This window comes from Eulemur rufifrons, chromosome 16, assembly GCF_041146395.1.
Source record: "Eulemur rufifrons isolate Redbay chromosome 16, OSU_ERuf_1, whole genome shotgun sequence".
NCBI classification, from domain to species: Eukaryota; Metazoa; Chordata; class Mammalia; order Primates; family Lemuridae; genus Eulemur; species Eulemur rufifrons.
In genome coordinates, this window is record NC_090998.1 from 24,636,384 (window position 1) to 24,657,020 (window position 20,637).

Genomic DNA, 20,637 nt, shown 5'->3' on the forward strand with positions numbered 1-20,637 from the left:
GTCTGCAATCTAGAAGAGAGCCCTCACCAGAACCCAACTGTGCTAGCTCCCTGATCTTGGACTTCCAGCCTCCAGAACTGTGGGAAATAAATTTCTATTGTTTATAAACCACCCAGTCTATGGTACTTTGTTAGAGCAGCACAAACTAAGATATACAATAAGAGGCAAGTGTGGTTAAATAACCAGATTCTGATGCCTAGAGTAACATGGCAGCTGGGCTGTGTGCATGTAGGCAAGTCACTTAGCCTCAATAACCCCTAGGGAACCTCTCTGCAAAATAAAAGCAATTGTCCCTTCTTCATAAAATTATTGGGATTAAATGACAAAGAATATACAGCAGTCAACACTATGGATGATGTCCAGGGAGCATTCAAATGTTTCTCAAATGTTAGCTACTGTTACTATTAAAGTAGAAACTGAGGCAGAGTTTTCATTAAAATAATGAAATCCTTATAAAAATACAAGGATGGTTCAGGGCTACAGAGTGCTTTCTATGTTTAACATGCTTTATAAAAATCAGAGCTCATGATAGACTCACATCTGCCTCTTCAAATAAAAAGAATTCACAAGAATGGAGGGGGAAAACATTAACTGTAAATGACAGCTCAAATATTAGTAACAAAATTTAAATTACACCAGTTCCAAAAAATATTAAACAACTCCATTTTACCACAAAGAAGTATGAATTTGAAAGAGTTGGCTGAATCTACACAACAGTTAGTCATGTGTGTTCTAAAAGCAGTTTTAAGAGATGGGAGCCAGACATACCTCGCATAGCCTAGGTTTGCTGGGGCAAATTTGATAGTCGTTTCAAAGAAATTATACTCCAAGTAAATGTTGGGATCAATATCTAAATCAAACTCCAAATTACAGCCTCCAGGGATAGGATCTGGATGAGAAATAGGGAAGTTACTAAAGAATTCTGAAATATTCAAATCATACAGAAAAACAGAACTGTACTCTTATAAGAACTTCTCATATAGAAATTAAATATAAACACAGAGCTTCTAGTTTTGTACTATCTCATGAACTGAGGTTAAAGAGAGTAAAGCTAACTGAGCTTACGGGCCCTGGAGCAGGAGCAGCAAACCTTTTCTGTAAAGGACCAGACAGTGAGTATTTGAGGCTTTGTTGGGCTGGTGATGTTGGCAACTACCCACCCTGCCCTTGGGGCAGGAAAGCAGCCATAGACAACACGTACAGGAACAGGCATAGCTGGGTTTCAATAAAACTGTATGAACAAAAACAGGTGGCAAGCCAGGTTTGGCTTGTGGTCTACAGTTTGCCAATCTTGTTGTACAGTTAAAAAGATCAGCAATTAGTTGACTTCCCCTGGAGATCTGAACAGAGATATGCAGTGTGCATATATGTTTTAACATTATGTGGAACCTTCCTCTAAATTCTGTGCTCTTCTTCCATACTCTCCTTTTTCTGCATTTACAGATATTTACCACACCAGAGAAAATGATATATAATCCAGCTGAAGCTTCACTGTTCCTTTTTTTTTTTTTTTTTTTTTTTTGAGACAGAGTCTTGTCATGTTGCCTGGGCTAGACTGCTGTGGCGTCAGCCTCGCTCACAGCAACCTCAAACTCCTAGGCTCAAGTGATCTTCCCACCTCAGCCTTCTGAGTAGTTGAGAACCCAGGCCTCTGGCACCACGCCCAGCTAATTTTTTCTATTTCTAGTTGTCTGACTAATTTCTTTCTATTTTTATTATAGACAGGGTCTTGCTCTTGCTCAGGCTGGTCACTCCTGAGCTCCAGTGATCCTCCTGCCTCGGCCTCCCAGACTGCTAGGATTATAGGTGTGAGCCAACATGCCCAGCCCATAATTTTTCTTTGTATATTCTCCTTGATGGAAGCCTAAAGTCTATGGTTTTTCTATCAGGTAATTACCCTTTTGTTACAGATAACCTTTTCCTTCCTCAACTCCAGGTAATCTTCCAGATTCTCCTTCCTTTACTAACTACTGCTCCCTCTCCTTCTCTTTACCCCCAAACTTTAAGAGTAGTCTAACTTTCTTCACCTGACCTTCACTCCTCATTCATTGTAATCAAGTTTTCATCCCTGCTGTGCCATTAAAATGACTCTCATTAAAGGCCACCACTGACTCTTAATTGCTCTATCACACAGACACTTTCAGTCCCTTCTCTTGATCTCTCTGCAGTGTAGTATTTCCTCTCCGTAAAGTGGAACCTCCAGGCTCTCTTCCTGCCTCTGTCTATTCCTTAGTCTTGCACGTGCTTCTCACCAGTTAGTATCCCCAGAAACAGCGCCTGACACGTGGTAGGCACTATGAAAGTGTTTGCTATTATTTTTTCTCCTAAATCTCTAATTATATGCTGGGGTAAACTCACTCACTGCCTCAGCTTTTATTAACAGCTGTTTAGCAGAGTATGTAAGCTCACCTCTCCGCTCCAGGGCCTTATTTAAACTCCAATGTGCCCCAAGCTGAAGTCCCCATCTATTCCAACCCACCCCCCCAAAACACCCAGCACCACAACCCAGTTCCCACCACGCCTACTCTGTATCACTGTTTCCCAGCTGCCCAAACAGAAAGCCTATGCTTTCCCTTACAATGCATGGTCATTGTGTCTTAACAATTCTGTCGTCAACCCAGTCCCTCTTCTCCAGCCCCGCTCTCCTGGCCTCTTTTCAAATCCTCATTTCTCACTTTGAGCCCTCAAAGATGTGTTGAGTCCTGACTCTGCTGTGCCCTCTCCAATCCACTTCCCCCTACTACTTCCAAAGTTAGCTTTCCAAAAGACAAAATGGACCACATCATTCCTGCATAAAAACTCTATGCTGCCAGGTGCGGTGGCTCACAGTAATCCTAGCACTCACTCTGGGAGGCTGAGGTGGGAGGATTGCTTGAGCTCAGGAGTTTGACACCAGCCTGAACAAGATCGAGACCCCATCTCTACTAAAAAAAAAAAAAAAAAATTGAAAAAAATAGCAGGGCGTGGTAGCACAAGCCTGTAGTCCCAGCTACTTTGGAGGCCGAGGCAGGAGGATCGTCTGAAATCAGGAGTTTGAGGTTGTAGTGAGCTATGATGACACCTCTGCACTCTAGCCCGGGTGACAGAGTGAGATTCTGTCTCAAAACAAACAAACAAAACTCAACTCTGTGCCTCCTTAAAACCCACCTCAAAATAGAGTACAAGCCTTGAATTGTAGGCAAGGCCCTACACACTCTGGCTGCAGCCAAACCCACTACACGCCATTCTCCAAATACTCCATTCTTCTTCCTGACATGATGCTTACTGCTTCCTCTCCCTAGACTAACTAAACTGTCAAGGACCGTGTCTTACCTTACTGTTACTGCTTCTCCAAGGCTCCTTAAATGTTTTTTGAATTAATTATTCTTCTAGTCACCACCTGAGTTTTCAATCATCATTCTAATCTCTGGCTCCCTTGCTATAAAAACATTTCTGATTAAATAAATTCACTTGTAATAAACAAACTAAGATAATTTTTCTTAAGTTTTCATGAACACATCCCACATTCCAGAGAGTAATAGGGAGTGGAAGACAGAAAGGTTACCTCTTTCTGAGTAGGAGAGTGGAATGGCCACATTTTGAACAGGCTCTGCATCTGAAGTCTCCAAGTACCAAGTGCACATACTCTGCTCTGGTCTAAGAATGGAAACCAGCCCTCTGTTCGTGCCTGTTTCCGAGGCATTGGGAAGGAGAGTCTGCAATTAGGAAGAAAAGTCATCATGGATAAGGAGTTGGGCAAAATAAACAAATTATAGAACTGATCTACATGCATGTCCTATTCCAAATCTCAAAATAAAAAAGGAAAAAAAAAAGAACTTCTTTAAATAATTAAAGAATTCTTTTCATCTCTATGTTCACATGCCCGTATATACACATCGAAAAAGTACCACAGGATTGTCTCAGTTTGGGCTGCTATAACAAAGTACTGCAGGTTAGGTGGTTTATAAACAACAGAAATTTGTTTCTCACAGTCCTGGAGCCTGGAAGTCTGAGATCAGAGTGCCAGCATGGTCAAGTTCTGGTGAGAGGCCTCTTTATAAGGGCACTAGTCCCATACACGAGGGCTCTGCCCTCATGAGCTAATCACCCCCCCAAAGGCCCCACTTCCTAATACCAACACACTGTGGGTTGGGATTTCAACGTATGAAATTGGGGAGGAGGACACAAACATTCAGTCTATAAAAATGATCTTTGATAAGAATAGCAGATGTACAGTGAAATTTCTAAGCATTCCAATTCACCTGAATTAAGATTTACTATATCACAGGGCACAGTGGCTTGCACCTATAATCCCAGCTACTTGGGAGGATCACTTGAGGCCAGGAGTTTGAGACCCTCCTGGGCAACATAGCGAGACCCTGCCTCTAAACAAAATTTTAAAAATTAGCTAGGCACAGTGGCACGTGTCTGCAGTCCCAGCTACTCAGGAAGCTAAGGCAGAAGGATTGCTTAAGCCCAGGAGTTCGAGGCTGAGTGACAGAGTAAGACTCCATCTCAAAAAAAAAAATATATATATATATATATGTGTGTGTGTCTATATATATATATATGTAATTACTATGTCAGGTACTGAGACTACCAAAATAAAAACATGAGCCCTGGCCCCAAGGAGTTCAGAGTTTTTGAAAAGCTTTTTTAACTGAGTTATAATTGACATACTATAACCTGCATATAAAGTATACTAAATATTTAATAAGTTTTGATATACATAGATGCCTGTGAACACACTATCATCATCAAGATAGTGAATATTTGCATCACACCAAAACATTTCCTTGTGCCCCTTCCTAATCCTTTCTCACCCCCTCCCCTCTACCATCCTCTACTCCCGTCTGCTTGGAAAGCTTTTTGAATAAAAGGCTAAGCTAAAAGGTAACAGATTCAGGGTGTTCTCTTACAGCTAAGGAAATGGGAAGGAAAAGGTACCAGATCAGTTTCAACCTGACAAGCATAAGGGAGAATGATTCAAATATTAATTGATGAACTACAGGGTCAACAGCTGCAAAGAACCAACTGCCATGATGACCCAAAAAACCGAAAGTACCATACTTCACCAGGAAGGGCACAGGAAACAGAAACAATTTTCTTCACACAGACCACTTGCTTCCAGAGCCATGTGCACTTCTGGTCATGATCTTCTAAGTGATATAATAGTGGGAACTACAGGTGGCCCAAGAAATGAAAACTGTTATTAATACAATTAGGGATAACTAAGATACTTTCTGCATGGAAATCAAGGCCCAAGATGCTGTTCATCCAGGCCTCTTTGGGCACTTACTAGTTATGCTGACATCGCTTTATCCAAGCCCTACTTCCTTAAATGTAGAAACAGGCTTTGTGACAACTTTGTTGAGCTGTGGTGTGAATTAACCATATGGAAAACCAAACATAGGGGTTCCTAACTAGGGGCTTGAGGGTCCAGCTAAATTTCTGGAGGTCCCCATGAAAGTATATATTTTGCCTGGGAGAGAATCCATAGACTTGTGCAGACAATAGCCTCAAGAGCTTAAGACCAGTGGCCGGCCTGGCACGATGGCTTGCACCTATAATCCTAGCACTCTGGGAGGCTGAAGCAGTAGGATCACTTGAGCTCAGGAGTTCTAGACCAGCCTTAGCAAGAGCAAGACCTCATCCCTACAAAAAAATAGAAAAAATTAGCTAGGCGTGGTGGCGCATACCTGTAGTCCCAGCTACTTGGGAGGATCTCCTGAGCCCAGAAGTTTGAGGTTGCAGTGAGCTATGATGATGTCACTGTACTCTAGCCAGGGTGACAGAGCGAGACTCTCTCTCAAAAAAGAAAAGAAAAGAAAAGAAACAGTGGCCTAGCATATAGTAGGCATTCAATAAATATAAACCCCTTTTTCCCCATCTTCTCTCTTTTCCTTCAAATGTTGTCTTTGTTATAATGTCATTAAGAAGCAAATTACCTTATTATTTGTCAATTAAAAAAAATTTTTTTTAAATAGAGCTAGTAAAAAAAGAGAAGGAAATCATCTATTTGCCATTATACTATGTCTCCTATGTAAGAGCCTGAATAGGAAGTTTTCTCTTAAATTGAGTGCTAGAAAAAATTTGACCTACCCTGAGGAACTGGCATGCTTCTTCCTTTCTAAGGAAGTTATAAAATGTAACATGCTTTACTTTCTGCTCTGGCTGCAAAAAACTCCAGCAAAATCAATGTATGGGTATCTCTTATGATTAACACAATTTATTCCTTTTCCTTTTTCCTCAGCTGAACTCTTCCATTTCTAGTCTATTAACTATTTCCCCTACTTCACTCTCACACATAATTTTAAAACCTTCATGGTAGATGCAAGACGGCAGGAATAAAAAAATACAAAATATTTCGTTGGAAAGATAGTACAACCGATGCCTATAAAATTATATACAAACTGGGTTAAGACAGCTTTGTTTACCAAATTCCAGAATATTACAAGGTAGGCTTAAGACAAATAAAAAGAAGTACAACTCCATACAGGGTGAAATTCATTTGTTAGCCTAAGGGGTTATATAGGCTAAATATAAACAGACATGTAAAAGATTACTATAAATGGCAGACCCTTAATAGCTTACGCTAATCCAGAGCATTTAAAAAATGTCTCAAAGGTGAGGTTGGGTTAAGGGTTTAGTGATGACATCTATAATAAGGTCCTTGTACACTGCTGGAAGCATAGCCCAGGGCTGGATGAACGGAGTGCTATAATTTTATTGGTTGCAGGATAGACTCTAAAGAATAAAGTTGATTCCATAAGGTTCTTAGTAAACTTCAACACTAAATAGCTAAACTACAATAGAAACCCATTAAAACATATTCTCAGGTACAAATCATTAAGAACACACTAGAGTAAGAAAATGAAAAGGCAGGAAATTATGAGGAAATTAACTGCAGAGAGGAGACATTTGATACAGGGTGCCCTTCGCCTACCCTGCCCTTTTTTTTTTTTTTTTGAAACAGGGTCTTGCTCTGTCACCCAGACTGGAGTGCAGTGGTATCATCATAGCTCACTGCAACCTCAAAGTCCAAGGCGCAAGCAATCTTCCTGCCTCAGCCTCCTGAGTAGTGGGGACTATAGGAGGGCACACCTGGCCAACTTTTTTAAAATTTTTTTGTAGAAATGAGGTCTTGCTATGTTGCTCAAGCTGGTCTCAAACTTCTGGGCTCAAGTGATCCTCCTGCCTCAACCTCCCAAATTGCTGGGATTACAGGTGTGAGCCACCAAGCCTAGTACCCCCATTTAAAAAAAATTTATTAAGGTAAAATATACAGACATAATTTACCATCTTTACCTGCTGTAAGTGCACACATCAGTGGTGGTAAACACATTTACGTTTTTTACCTCTTCCTCCCTCCCCTTCCTCATCTCTGGTAACTACCAATCTACTATTTTCATGAGATCTACTTTTTTTAGGTCCTGCATATGAGTGAGAACATGCAATGTTTATCTTTCTGTGCTTGGCTTATTTCATTTAACATAATAGCCTCCAGGTCCATCCATAGTTGCTGCAAATGACAGGATTTTATTCTTTTTTATAGCTGAATAATATACCATTGTATCACTCCTTTTTAAATCAGAGGCTGCCACACTCAAGAAAGGCCTGAGAAACTCACCTCTTGGCCAGTCTCAATCACTAATTTGATAAGACCCAATCTTGATTTTTTTAAAATTTAACACATAATGTCGTAAACATTGAGAGACATCAAATTCTAATGGTTATTCTAAATACAAGACCCAAATATATGGAAATGGTTTTTACTGGAATAATTATTTGTACTTACCCTATAAAAAGAAATTGTTGTGTTCTGATACTGTGAGTGTATTTGGAAAATAAGAAAAGTCACATTGCTGGAAATATGATGCAAAATAGCTTCTTCTGGAAAGGACCTGGTGAGCTCCAAGTACCTAAATTTCCCCAGAGAAAATTCAAGAAGACCTGCAATGGGAGAAAATTTTCATTATAACATTTATACCTCTAATATCAATTTGAAGAAATCACATTCATAAACAAATGTGGAATGCCAATTTAATCCTCAGAAAAACTCCTTGAGGTAAATATTATTATTGCCAGTATTGCCTGTTGAGGACATGAAGCTTAAAAGGTGAAGCAGGCCGGGCGCGCTGGCTCACGCCTGTAATCCTAGCACTCTGGGAGGCTGAGGCAGGCAGATCGTTTGAGCTCAGGAGTTCGAGACCAGCCTGAGCAAGAGCCAGACCCCGTCTCTACTAAAAAAAATATAAAGAAATTATATGGACATCTAAAAATATATATAGAAAAAATTAGCCGGGCATGGTGGCGCATGCCTGTAGTCCTAGCTACTCAGGAGGCTGAGGCAGGAGGATTGCTTGAGCCCAGGAGTTTGAGGTTGCCGTGAGCTAGGCTGATGCCACAGCACTCTAGCCTGGGCAACAGAGTAAGACTCTGTCTCAAAAAAAAAAAAAAAAGGTGAAGCAGATGACGCAGGGTCATGCAGCTAGTAAGTGGTGGATTAGAACTAAAATGGAACAGAGGTATTTCAAAAGATGTGAACAATTCTTAAAGTGCTGATTTGAGGATGGGCTCCCAGAGCCCAGAAAAATTTCCCATCTGGTAGCAGCAATAACAATTCTCTTTGGAACAGTGTCCCTGAATTTAAAGATGAACAACTCTATGGGGCTACAAACAATCATGAATACACTATTAAAGAATTCAAGTATTAAAGAATAGTACCATCTAGTGAATTCTGAAGTCAGCATGGCCTGGAGAGACACAGGTGGCTCAATTTAATCCCAGAGCGTACTAGCTGTGTGATTTTGCCAAATTACTTAATTCCCTTAAGCCTCAATTTCCTCAGCTGTCAAATGGGAATAGTACTTCCTAACTTGCAAAGGAAGATGCCATCACCATTGGCGAAAATGTCTGTTGCCCAGGCATTGTACCTATAACTGTTAACCACAAGCATTCCTGCAAAGGGAACTTTTTGTTTGTTTAAGGATCAAGCTCAAAGTTCAGATAAACAATAGGTTATAACAAGGGTAGTTATCCAGTGCCTCATCCAGTCCTCTCCCATCTGTCTCCCTGCCTCCATCGTCCATATCTCAGCCACTCTGTCCACGGTTCTCCGTGGTGTGTCTTTCTCCCAGCTGCACACCAGCTCTTTCTTTTGCCAATCTAATTCTGCAATAATCCATTAAATTAGGTTGCCCTTATTTCTGCGTGGTCCTGCATCGCCCCCCTCCCCCTCCCCCCTACAGTCAGCACATCTCTGCATAAACAGCAGAGCTCCCAAGTATCACATAAAGAGTCCTGGGGGTTCGATTCCAAAAACAAAAAAAGATTTAAATTTAATATAGATGAAAAGGATTTGATGAGAAAAAGATTATAATTCACCCGAGTCCCATTGTGGAACTATCATGTTTTATTTTAGAAGGAAATTAGAGTCAGTGGGTGGTAAAAGAAAAACACACCAGACACTAAAGAACTTAATAACACATTCCTAAGTACCATTTCCCAAGAAGGTCAATTTTCAACACTTTTTTTTTAATACAAATACTCCATCTAGACTATTAAAAACAAGCAGAACAAAAAAATATCAAGAATAATTAACTTGTGGAAGGAAAGCCAAAAGAACACACAAATAGTGCTAAGACCTGAATAATGCTTAATCTCTGTAACTTTTTCCTAAACTCTGCAATGCTGTATTACCTACATACCGTAATGGTTTAAAAAAAAAAAACAAAAAAAAAAACTAGTGACAGAAAAAAAGGCTATTTGTGGTTAAAATTTAATTTCTAAAACTCCAGAGAAAAATTTTAACAGTTATATAAGAACAATGACAAATGAAGATGGTATATTTCCTATTTATGTAATGAGAAAGAAAGACATTTTACATTTTATATGGACCAAACTCCAGCCATAATAGAGGTATTAATAAAAATATTAGTGAGTGGCTAATAGAATCTAGGTAGGGAAGTTTGGAAAATATGGGGAGTTTGTGTTGTTTTTTTTTTTAAAGGGAAACAAGAAAAACATTTTTTAGATTTTCCAGGCCTTCTCATTATCATGATTATTTTGTTAGAAAACCTAATTATACATAAAACTACAAGGATCTCAGTAAATGACACTAAAAATGTTTCACATATTGCACTTTAATTTTGGTCTGATCTATCACCCATCTCCCAAGTCTTAAAAATATCCACCTACTTTGGGCTGTCAAAATAAGCAGTATCAGTCTGTTTTCCTAGGAAAGAATCAGATTTCCATCCTTTAACTGTCCAAAACTCTCATCTCATTTACCATCCTGCCTTTTCTAGTTTACATTTGCAGTTTTTCCCTTCTTTTCTCATTTTCCCTATTTGGCCAATATTTATGAAGTACTTATGAAATAGTCACTCTGGCTGTTAGGTACAGTGATCAAAACTGGTACAAGCAAATTCATAAAGGTTATCCAAGACTTCCATAATTATCACTTAGGTTTTACTTTTGATATATTTTAGAAAATGTTTTGATAATCCTTATGTCTATCTCTCATGCCATGGCCCTGAATCAAAACAGGACAAAGAACCTTTAAAAGCCCTGGAAGAGAATGAAGTTGTCAACTAGGGAAGTCTTGGTGGTAAACTTTTCTTAACTTTCCCTTAACGTGTCACTCAGGGTGAGGATGAATCATGCCCCAGAAATACTTGCAGAACCCAAACTTTAGAAATTCTAGGCTATAAGGAAACACAAAATCATGGAAATTAAAATACATTATTAAACAACTGATGATGTGACAAAATAAGTAGGGTATTAAAAGCAGGTATCCCTGGGAGTATATTTTAAGTGATTTTTCTTTTCTTTATGTATTTCCTTGTTTTTCACATTTCTACAGTGATTTGAGGTGTTCTTATCAGAAAGAAATTGCCAAATAGGAAAAAAGCCTCCATCCTTGATAGCACTCAAAGCACAAGTTCTACTTCAACTCTACATTTTAAATTTTTATAAAACAAGGACACACACTAGGGCCTAGGTAAAATGGGCACACTCTCTCAACACTTCTGGCATTTGTTTTGTTTTTCCTTAAAACAGTAATGTTTTTCTAGATAATATATAATCTTTATTAAAAAGGTATGAAATGTAGAGAAAGTTAATTCCCCCAGCAAGTAAACTGCACAGAAATCATCACTGTTAACAGTTTGGTATATATCTTTTAAGACTTAGGCAGATATCAACTTGCATATTTCCACACAGACAGAAAGAGATATAAATGTTTGATATGGCCCATTTTATAGGTCTTAGATATCTTTCTATATCAACATATATAATTCTGGCTTTACCATTTTAAAAGCTATACAATATTCCATTCTGTATATGTACCATAATTATTCAACCAATCTCTTACTGATAAACATACAAGCTGTTACCATTCCAGTATGAATAAGAACTCAGAAGAAATAAAACAGTTCTGGTTTTGTGGAAGAGTATTCTAGAAAGCATTTGGCAGGCAATAAACTCATTTGAAGTTTTGCTGAGACAGTGTAACAGATGACCTTTGATCTTAAATGGTTAAACTGTACCTAAGAAGTCTTGTTCTAGTCTAAGAAATTCAGAAGTAAAAACAGGCCGGGCGCGGTGGCTCACGCCTGTAATCCTAGCACTCTGGGAGGCCGAGGTGGGCGGATCGTTTGAGCTCAGGAGTTCGAGACCAGCCTGAGCAAGAGCGAGACCCCACCTCTACTAAAAATAGAAAGAAATTATATGGACAGCTAAAAATATATATAGAAAAAATTAGCCGGGCATGGTGGTGCATGCCTGTAGTCCCAGCTACTCGGGAGGCTGAGACAGGAGGATCGCTTGAGCTCAGGAGTTTGAGGTTGCTGTGAGCTAGGCTGACGCCACGGCACTCACTCTAGCCTGGGCAACAGAGTGAGACTCTGTCTCAAAAAAAAAAAAAAAAAAAAAGAAGTAAAAACAAACATCCCATGAGAATAAATAATCAGGACAAATATGAAGCTGCAGTCTCTGTTTCTGACTTTTTCCTCAAGAAGTATACCCAGCATTTCAGGAATAGTTAATAGCATTCATCTGTTACTTCCTAGATTTCCCAAAAGCTACAGAAAGATGATGCCTTACTATCCCCTTTTCCCTAAATGCCTACAGCAAGAACCAGGAGGGATACTGTATATATTTAATATTATTTAAAATCTGGTCACTTTAAAAATAAGTTGGGGTATTAAGAGGAGGAATCTCTGGGGGGTGGGGGGGGTTTACTTTATTTATTTATTTATTTATTTTGGAAGAGATAGGGTCTCAGTATGTTACCCAGGCTGATCTTGAACTCTTGGCCCCAAGAGATCCTCCTGCCTTGGCCTCCCAAAGTGCTTCCAGGCGTGAGCCACTGCACCCAGCCTTGCGGGTATATTTTTAAATGATTTTTTTGTTTTGTTTTCTTTACACATCTTCTTACTTGTCAAATTTTCCATAGCGATCATAAAGTATCCTTATAATAAAGAAACGGTAATGCAGTAGTTATACACTCTGGCTGTATGTTATAAATCTGGAGATGATTTAAAAAATAAAAATACTGTTGCCTGTAACCCTCTCCAGACTAGTTAAATTAGAATCCCTAAGGGTAGGATCCAGGTATGAATTAAAAAACAAATATTTATTAAATAACAAACAGAGAAGTACACAAAGTTTGTGAAAGAATCCGTTCCAGTCTTTTGCCCATTTTAAAAATTGGATTGTGTGTCCTTCTCAAATTTTAGGAGTTCTTTATACCTCACGGATATGAGTATTCAGTTAGATATAAATTGCAAATATCTTCTCCCACTTTTGTAGCTTGTCTTTTCACTCTCTTGTTACTTTTAGAATAACAAAAGTTTTCATTTTAATGTAGTCCAATTTCTCAAGTTTTTCCTTTATGATTAGTCCTTTTTGTGTCATTTTAAAGAAACCTTTCCAAGATCATGAGGATACACTCCCCATGTGATCTTCTAGAACTTTGTTTTATTGTTCATATTTGGGTCTAAAAATCAACCTGACATTGATTTTTATATATGGTGTGAGACACGGGTGATGGTTCATTTTTTTCCGTGATATAATTATCTACTTGACATAGCAACCTCCATTAAAAATATCACCATCTCCCTATTGCTCTGCAGTTCCACCTTGCATATAAGTCAAGCGAGCATATGTGTTTGTTTCTGGATTCTCAATTGTGTCCTACTGGTTTGTCTATTCTAACACCAATATTACACTCTCCTGACCCCTGTCCCAAATTTGTTCTTCTTCCTCAAAACTGTCTCACTATGTATGGCCCTTTTCATTTCCATATAAACTTTAGAAATCAGTTTGTCAATATTCACAAAAAAAGCCTGGGATTTTGATTGGGATGGCCCTGAATGTATCATTTAGGGAGAAATATCTTTAAAACATAGAATTTTATAAGCTATGAATTTGAGATATTCCTCTATTTATTTAGTTTCTCAATTTATCTCAACAATGTTGACATATATAGTTTTTTCTATAAAGGTCTTTACATATCCCATTATAATTATCCCTAAATAGTTATTGTTTCTTGATGCTACCATACATTTACTTTTTCTTTAAAATTTAAATTTCTAGTTGTCTTTTCACCAATATACTTTTTTAAAAAAGTTTTCCAGGTGATTCTAATGTTTAGCCAGAGTTGAGAACTCCTAATGCAATGTTCCACGAATAACGCATTTTCTCCTATTCTTAGTTATCTTTAACCTAACTTCTGTATGAAAATACTGTGGCAGTGTAACCCTGGCAGTCCAACAGGCATTTCACACTTCACCGATGATTGCATTTTCACCAAACCAGTTGTGGTCTGACTGTTGGCTGTGCAGGGCTTTGTCACATTGGATGTGCTGGTGCCTAGTAGAGTACAGTCAGTCACCTACCCGGCACACAATAAATGTTGAATGACAGTTGAACAGTGTGACCTCAAGCAAGTAACTTACTTCCTCTGGGCCTCTGCTTCCTCATGTCTTGGTAAATTGACATAAATGTGCTACATGTATCAGTTGGCTGCCGAAAGTATCAAACAAATGAGAGACAATTTTTTAAACCGTCAAATGCTACACAATAAAGTATCATTATTAACTTTAATTAGCTTTCCAGTGCTTCAGAGACACATCTCCTTATTAAAAACAAAATAAAACAAAAAAACAGGTACTCTCCGAATGGCCCTACAAATTAACTAGTGGGAAGAAGAAAGGGACTAACACGTACAGGGAATTCACAGAAATGCCCAGCACATCATAAGCTCAAGTTGAAAAGAGACTTCCATAGAATGACAATCAAAGATACTGAAAGTTAAGACAGCAGCACAGTCTGGCAGAAACTGCATTTAATTTCTACTCACAAAAACAGACTTGGCAAAAGAAGATACCTACCCAAAATATATTCTGAAGAAGTTAACAGGAACTTAACTTCATTCACCTCTAAGCCATGTAGAAGAGGATTCATTAGAAGCATTTTATGAGACAATTAGATCTTATGACTTGAGGAGTAGGAGGAAGAAAGACAACACATCAAACGATATTACAGAGCAACTGGCTAACATCAAGCTGCAGCACTTACTCACACTGTAGCTTTCCTCAAAGAAGCAGTGGCTTTCTTTTTTCCATCTGAGCCATAGAAGGGGACTTTTTTCTATTTTTCATATCCATCTTCCATTTTTGCCAAGAGTCACTTTTTCTTTACAATAATTCCATTCTAAAAAGAGCTGCCCAATCCTAATCTTTTCCTTTTTCTATCCCAATCAGACCTAATCTGGCAACTGTAAAAATGTCCAACTCTTCCTTTTTACTATTTTACTAAAATTTACCTCCATTGTTTGTGCTTCAACACAACAACCAAACCCTAGGAGAGATCTGTCAAAGCTTAGTCTTCATAATTCTCTTCAGATAGAATATTAAGAACAAAAATGGTTCAGCTACTTGAGCTGGCAAGCATTCAATTGCCCCTCCCAATTTCTCGTAGCCCTAGTAGTTCAAAGGAAACACAAAAATGAACATACTGCCTTTCACATACTTTTGAGAGAAGGATATCACTTGAAAATAACTCTACAACTGGCCTGCTACCTTGCTTAAAGCACTAACCATGGCACAAACATTGGAAGGCCCAAATGACACCCTGCTCAACTCCAATTACTTTGAAATTCCATGTGAGTTACTGGATATAAATCTAAAACGATAATGAAAGATGTTAAGGGTAGCAGTGAACTGGGACTCCAGGAGGAAGGAAAACTGTTGATATGTTCAATTCTTTTCCTGTCCTTGCTGGTCACAGAAAGTACCTTCCTCTAACATTCAAGGAATTCCATCAACCACCTTCAAAGATTCATTTAGCATTCAAGCCACTACTCAAGTTGTGCAAGTTAGCTTGCCCTGCTAAAGACGGGTAAATTACAGCAGTTGCTCAATTTGTTCAGCTTGTATCATTATCAGAATCATCAAACAGAAACCCAGCCATTTTCCAGAAGGATCATGCAAGTCTCGAACTAAGTCTTTCTTAATTTCCCTTCTGATTTTTACCATACTGACAAATGTGGAGAATACCAGCTTTTATTATCACTCAGCAGTTAAGTTCCCACATTGTCCCTCTCCTGCACAGAAGAATACTAATGCATGGCAAAAAGAGTAACCTTGTTAATCCGTGCTGTAATCATAGAAAAGAGGCAAGAAATAATGTCTGGAAAAATATTAATTTCTAAAATTACTATTCACATTTTTCAACTTTTGTGTAAAAATTTCTAGAATCTAAATACTAAGACACCAAACTAGAAATAAAAAAGGTCTGGATTCCAGTCCTCCTGACTCAGGGGCTGGCCTGGATCAACCACAAACTCAACATCTCAAATTTCTCACCTGTTAAAATGGAGATAGCATCTCTTCTACCTCAGTCCTAAGGCTATTTTGAGGAATGAGGATTCACAGGATTAAATATAAAGCACCACACTGAGCAAGACTTTTTTTTTTTTTTTTTGTGAAACAGGGTCTTGCTCTGTCATCCAGGCTAGAGAGGAGTGGATACAACGTCAAACTCCTGGTCTCAAGCAATACCCCTGCCTCAGCCTCCTGAATGGCTGGCACTACAGGTGTGCACCAACATACCTGGCTAATTTTTCTATTTTTTGTAGAGATGGGGTCTCACATTTGCTCAGGCTGGTCTTGAACTACTGGCCTCAATCAATCTTCCTGCCTTGGCCTCCCAAAGTGCTAGGATTACAGGCGTGAGCTACCACACCCAGGCACAAAATATTCTTATTGGAAGGCAGCTTTACAGAAGTGGAAGAACCATGAAATTTGCAGGGAGACAAACCTGGGTTCAAATCCTATCCGTGCCCCTACTAGCTAGCTGTTCACTTGTGTAATGAGTGCCTTGGGCCTCAGCTTCATCCTGAGCCAAGTGAGGATGATCATTATGTATCATTAAGGATGTGAGAATTAAATAACACGGCACATGGAAAGTGCCTGGCACATACAGCACACAGTAAATGTTAGTGCCCTATTACAAACAAGGTTTTTCTGCAAAAAATATAATTGCCCTTTTTAGCTTTAGCCTTAGTCCTATGCAAAGACACTAGAATTCAGTTTGTAAAAGGGCCTTTCAAAGCTAAGGACATAGAAACACAATCACATTATTCAGAAAATATGTTTCCAAACTGCAACTAGTCTCTTAAGCTCAAAACAAAACTGAGAATGTGCTTAGTTTCACAGAAAAGCACATGATTAGTGCTGTATACATTTTATATTAACAAACCACGAGCTGTTACTAAAACCCCTTCACCAAGCACAAGACCTACAATATAAAGTCCCATTCTGAGTTCCCAGGACGATGAGCAAGAGTCACCTGAAATCATCAGAAATGGTGTACCTCAGAGGAAGCCAAGCCCAGACACGTTTTTTCTTGCTTCCCACAGGTGGATCTGAAGTGGCAACAGAACTTTGTTGATTCTTGGTTTTCTAATTTTAGTTTTACTCTCCATTGTTTTTCTTTTTAGTTCATTTACAGATGACAAGCTATTCTATGTTGGTAGCTGCAATGATTGGAAATTTGGTGATCTCTGTAAATGAATTAATGTCTTATAGAGATCTATTCCCTGTTGGGTGAGAGACAATGGAGAATACAGTTTGTTAGTCTTTGTCCATTTGTCTATTTCGAGCTCAAATTCATTAGGAATTTCTCGCCCATAAGAAGGAGAACAACTCTTTGATGTCTGGACTAGTAAACATTTGTGTTTCTATTTTTCATTTGTGGCTGAAATTGTAGAATTGAGCGTATACACTCGCTGTCTGTATGTCTATGTATCTGTAATTCAGTGTCCTTTATCTCTCACTGTGAGTGTGGAATGTTTTCCTATCTCCAAATGGCGTTAATAGATTAGATCATAAAGGCTTTAAAAAAAAAAAAAAAGTCCCATTCTGGGTTTATTTTTCTTCTCAAACTCTGCAGAACATAACCAATTTGGTTATGGATATTGGAGTGTAAAAGCTTGATGCAGCTTGAAAGGCCACCCATCATAAAGCCCTAAATTCCCAGCCAAGTCTCGCTGTCCAGAAGCTGACAGTCCACCTAGGAGTAAAGGAGCGCTTTAGTATGTTCGCTTAAGGCCACAAACATGGCTGCTTCCTAAGGGAGATAACAGTGCGTCTGAAAAAGACAGTTGCTTATCTCTTCCCATTTCCCCAGCCTAAATTAAGAGTTTGACAGTAAGGCCTCCTTAGTAATGGGAGTATCCACTGCAGAAAAGAACTCTGGTCCATTCGTGCCCGTTCGGAACTCACTACCCCGCGTGCAGCAATGCCTCTGGCACCACCTCTTCTGCTAAGTGGACAGGAGCCGAGCGAATTGCAAGCCGACCTTGCAAGAAATGCAAAAGCAACTTTGGGTTGCAGGAGCGAGGCGCCCCCGACCTTACCCTCGCTGGAGTTCCCGAAGGCCTCGGCTCCACCAGCCACCCCGCGTTCCGACGCCAGCACCGCCAGGACCAGCAGCCGCAGGAGCCCCATAGCGGCCTGTGCCGGGCTGGGCCAAAGCCAAGGTCGGGGAGGGGAAAGGGCGTGCGCTCTGGGGCCCAGCAGCCTCGCCCGCGCTAACCCGGGGAGCTCGCGCCCGGCGCCATCGCCTTCCAGGTGCAGACGCCTCGCACCTGCCAGCACCGCAGTCGCGGACAAGCGGCCCGCGGCAATCCTCCACTCTAGCGAGAGGTTTCCTCTTGGAGCCCTTAACCCCAGGCGCGCTCACCCACGCCTCCTACCCTGCCCCTCCGTACGTCACCGCGGCGGGTTCCCGGGCGGCGGCGCTGTGGGCGTTCCCAGGCAGCGCGCGCCTCCTCCCGGCACTCGAGGGGCTCGCAGCCCGCGGCGCTCCCGGGTGCCCCTAGAAGTTCCTCTTATGAAAACCACCGTTATAGTGCAAAATAACTTTATGTTGTGGCCTAACGCCTCCAGGCTCCTGTTAACAATAACAGAAGCTCCTGCCACTGGCACCACATGGCCAGCCGTGTACTTCCTACACCAGTGTGAGGAACTCTGCAGCCTCCCTTTGCTCCCATCAAAGGGAACCCAGGGTCTTCCTTCTGCGAATGGCTTGGCCAGCCCAAGAACAGAGTATGTATGGTGATGGGCTTAGAACTCCTTTTCCACATTGCCCACTGCCAGCTTTGGGATGTACCTTTGTTTATCTTTGAATATCCTAGCCAGGGACAGGAGGTTGATGGAAGATCTATGGCCCAGCAGGCAATTAGGGGAAGGCACAAAATCAGATTAAGATTAGGCTGAGGGCTGGGCATGGTGCCTCACGCCTGTAATCCTAGCACTCTGGGAGGCCAAAGCTGGAGGATTTCTTGAGGTCAGAAGTTCAAGACCAGCCTGAGCAAGAGTGAGACCTCCATGTCTACCAAAAGTAGAAAAATTAGCCAGGCACAATGGCGAGCTCCTGTAGTCCCAGCTACTTGAGACGCTGAGGCAGGAGGATCACTTGAGCCCAAGAGTTTGAGGTTGCAGTGAGCTATGGTGATGCCACTGCACTCTACCCAGGAGAGCCACAGAGCCTCTGTCTCAAAAAAAAAAAAAAAAAAAAAAAAAAAAAGACTAGGTTCAGGTCAGGTCAGGCATGGTGGAACCTACCTGTAGTCCTAGCTACTCAGGAGGCTGAGGTGGGAGGATTGTTTGAGGCCAGAAGTTGCAGTGAGGTATGATCAGACCACTGCACCCTAGCCTGGGCGACAGAGCAAGATCTTGTCTCAAAAGAAAAAAAAAAAAGTTAGGTTCAGACAGGAGGAAAGCAGCCCAGCTTCTCACCCAGAGTGTCAAGACCAGCTGGATAAACCTCAGGATCCTTTTCTTAGAAGACTCTGTGCTGCCTTGAACCTTTGAGTCACTGTGGCATGTTATAAAAAGAAGGGAGGGCTGCAGGTTCTCTTGTCATTCCCCCACCCTTCCCCATAGCAATTGCCTTAGCAGCTAAGGTTGATGTCACTATAAAAATGCTGGAAGGACGTTGTATCTGTAGTGGTTACTGTGCTAGTGACAAGTACCACATTTAAAAATAGTTTCGTTTTCTCTAGGCTAAATATCCTCGAAGACCTACAGCCTGAATCTGAACTTCCTCTCTCAAATCTCATACCTGAATGCTGTTCAAGAGACAGTAGTCCATGTGATAGATGGCTCAGATAATCGTGGAATTAGATCTGTAGATTCAAAGTTATTTGGGGAAAATTGCCCTGCTTTTCTTTCCTGTTTAAATTTTTCATTTATACATTTTAATGAGCAATAGCTTGGAAATTACACGTTCAGTTAACCCACTTTTAAGCTAACAATCTGTAGCAATGCTCATAATGTGAACTGGTGTTAAAGAAACAAAATTATTCAGGCTGAGTGAGGTGGCTCACAGCTGTAATTCTAGCATTTTGGGAGGCCAAGGCAGGAGGATTGCATGAGGCCAGGAGTCCGAGACCAGCCTGACCAAGAAAGCGAGACTCCTGTCTCTACAAAAAAATAGATAAATTACCTGTGTGTGGTGGTGCATTCCTGTTGTGCCAGCTACCTACTCTACCAAAAGTAGAAAAATTAGCCAGGTGCAATGGTGAGCTCCTGTAGTCCCAGCTACTTGAGAGGCTGAGGCAAGAGGATCACTTGAGCCCAGGAGTTTGAAGTTGCAGGGAGCTAGGATGATGCCACTGCACTGTAGTCCCAGACAACAAAGCAAGAACCTATCTCAAAAAACAAAAACAAAACAAAACAAAACAAAACAGGCACAGATGGCTGGACATCAACCTGAGGTCTGTGTGGAACCACTGAAGACCTGTAAGGAAGATAATGACAGGACAAAAGCTGAGTCATAATATGAGTTGTCTTAAAGTGGCTCCTCTACTCTAGGTACCCAAGTACTCTTCAGTTCTTATTTAGTGGACCAAACTATATCCAATTAGTCAACCATCTATATTAATTTTTTCTTCAAAAGTCGTCTAGTTTTTCCTTCCTCTCTTGTCCACACCCTATTCTAGGCCCAGCTCTTCTCACTCTTGGACAACTGCAAAACCCTCCTTTTACTAAGCCCTTGGCTTAATTCATCTTTACAAACCTAGCTCCTGATGTATTTCCTGGCACATGGTATATTCTCTTTATTTATTTGAGACAGAGTCTT

The 20,637-nt window shown here is 40.4% G+C and overlaps 1 protein-coding gene across 1 annotated transcript in view; it reads right to left on the reverse strand.

Annotated features, from left to right (window-relative positions):
* TM7SF3 (transmembrane 7 superfamily member 3) overlaps positions 1-18,237 on the reverse strand; it is a 40,833-nt gene extending 22,596 nt beyond the window's left edge. Inside the window, exons 1-4 of the mRNA XM_069489841.1 lie at positions 17,909-18,237; positions 7,778-7,932; positions 3,545-3,695; positions 769-889 (exon numbers count right to left, since the gene is read on the reverse strand). Of these exons, the coding sequence (XP_069345942.1) occupies positions 769-889; positions 3,545-3,695; positions 7,778-7,932; positions 17,909-17,999 (518 nt within the window). The 5' untranslated portion in view covers positions 18,000-18,237. The remainder of the gene's footprint in view (positions 1-768; positions 890-3,544; positions 3,696-7,777; positions 7,933-17,908) is intronic.
* Between the last annotated feature and the right edge of the window lie 2,400 nt (positions 18,238-20,637).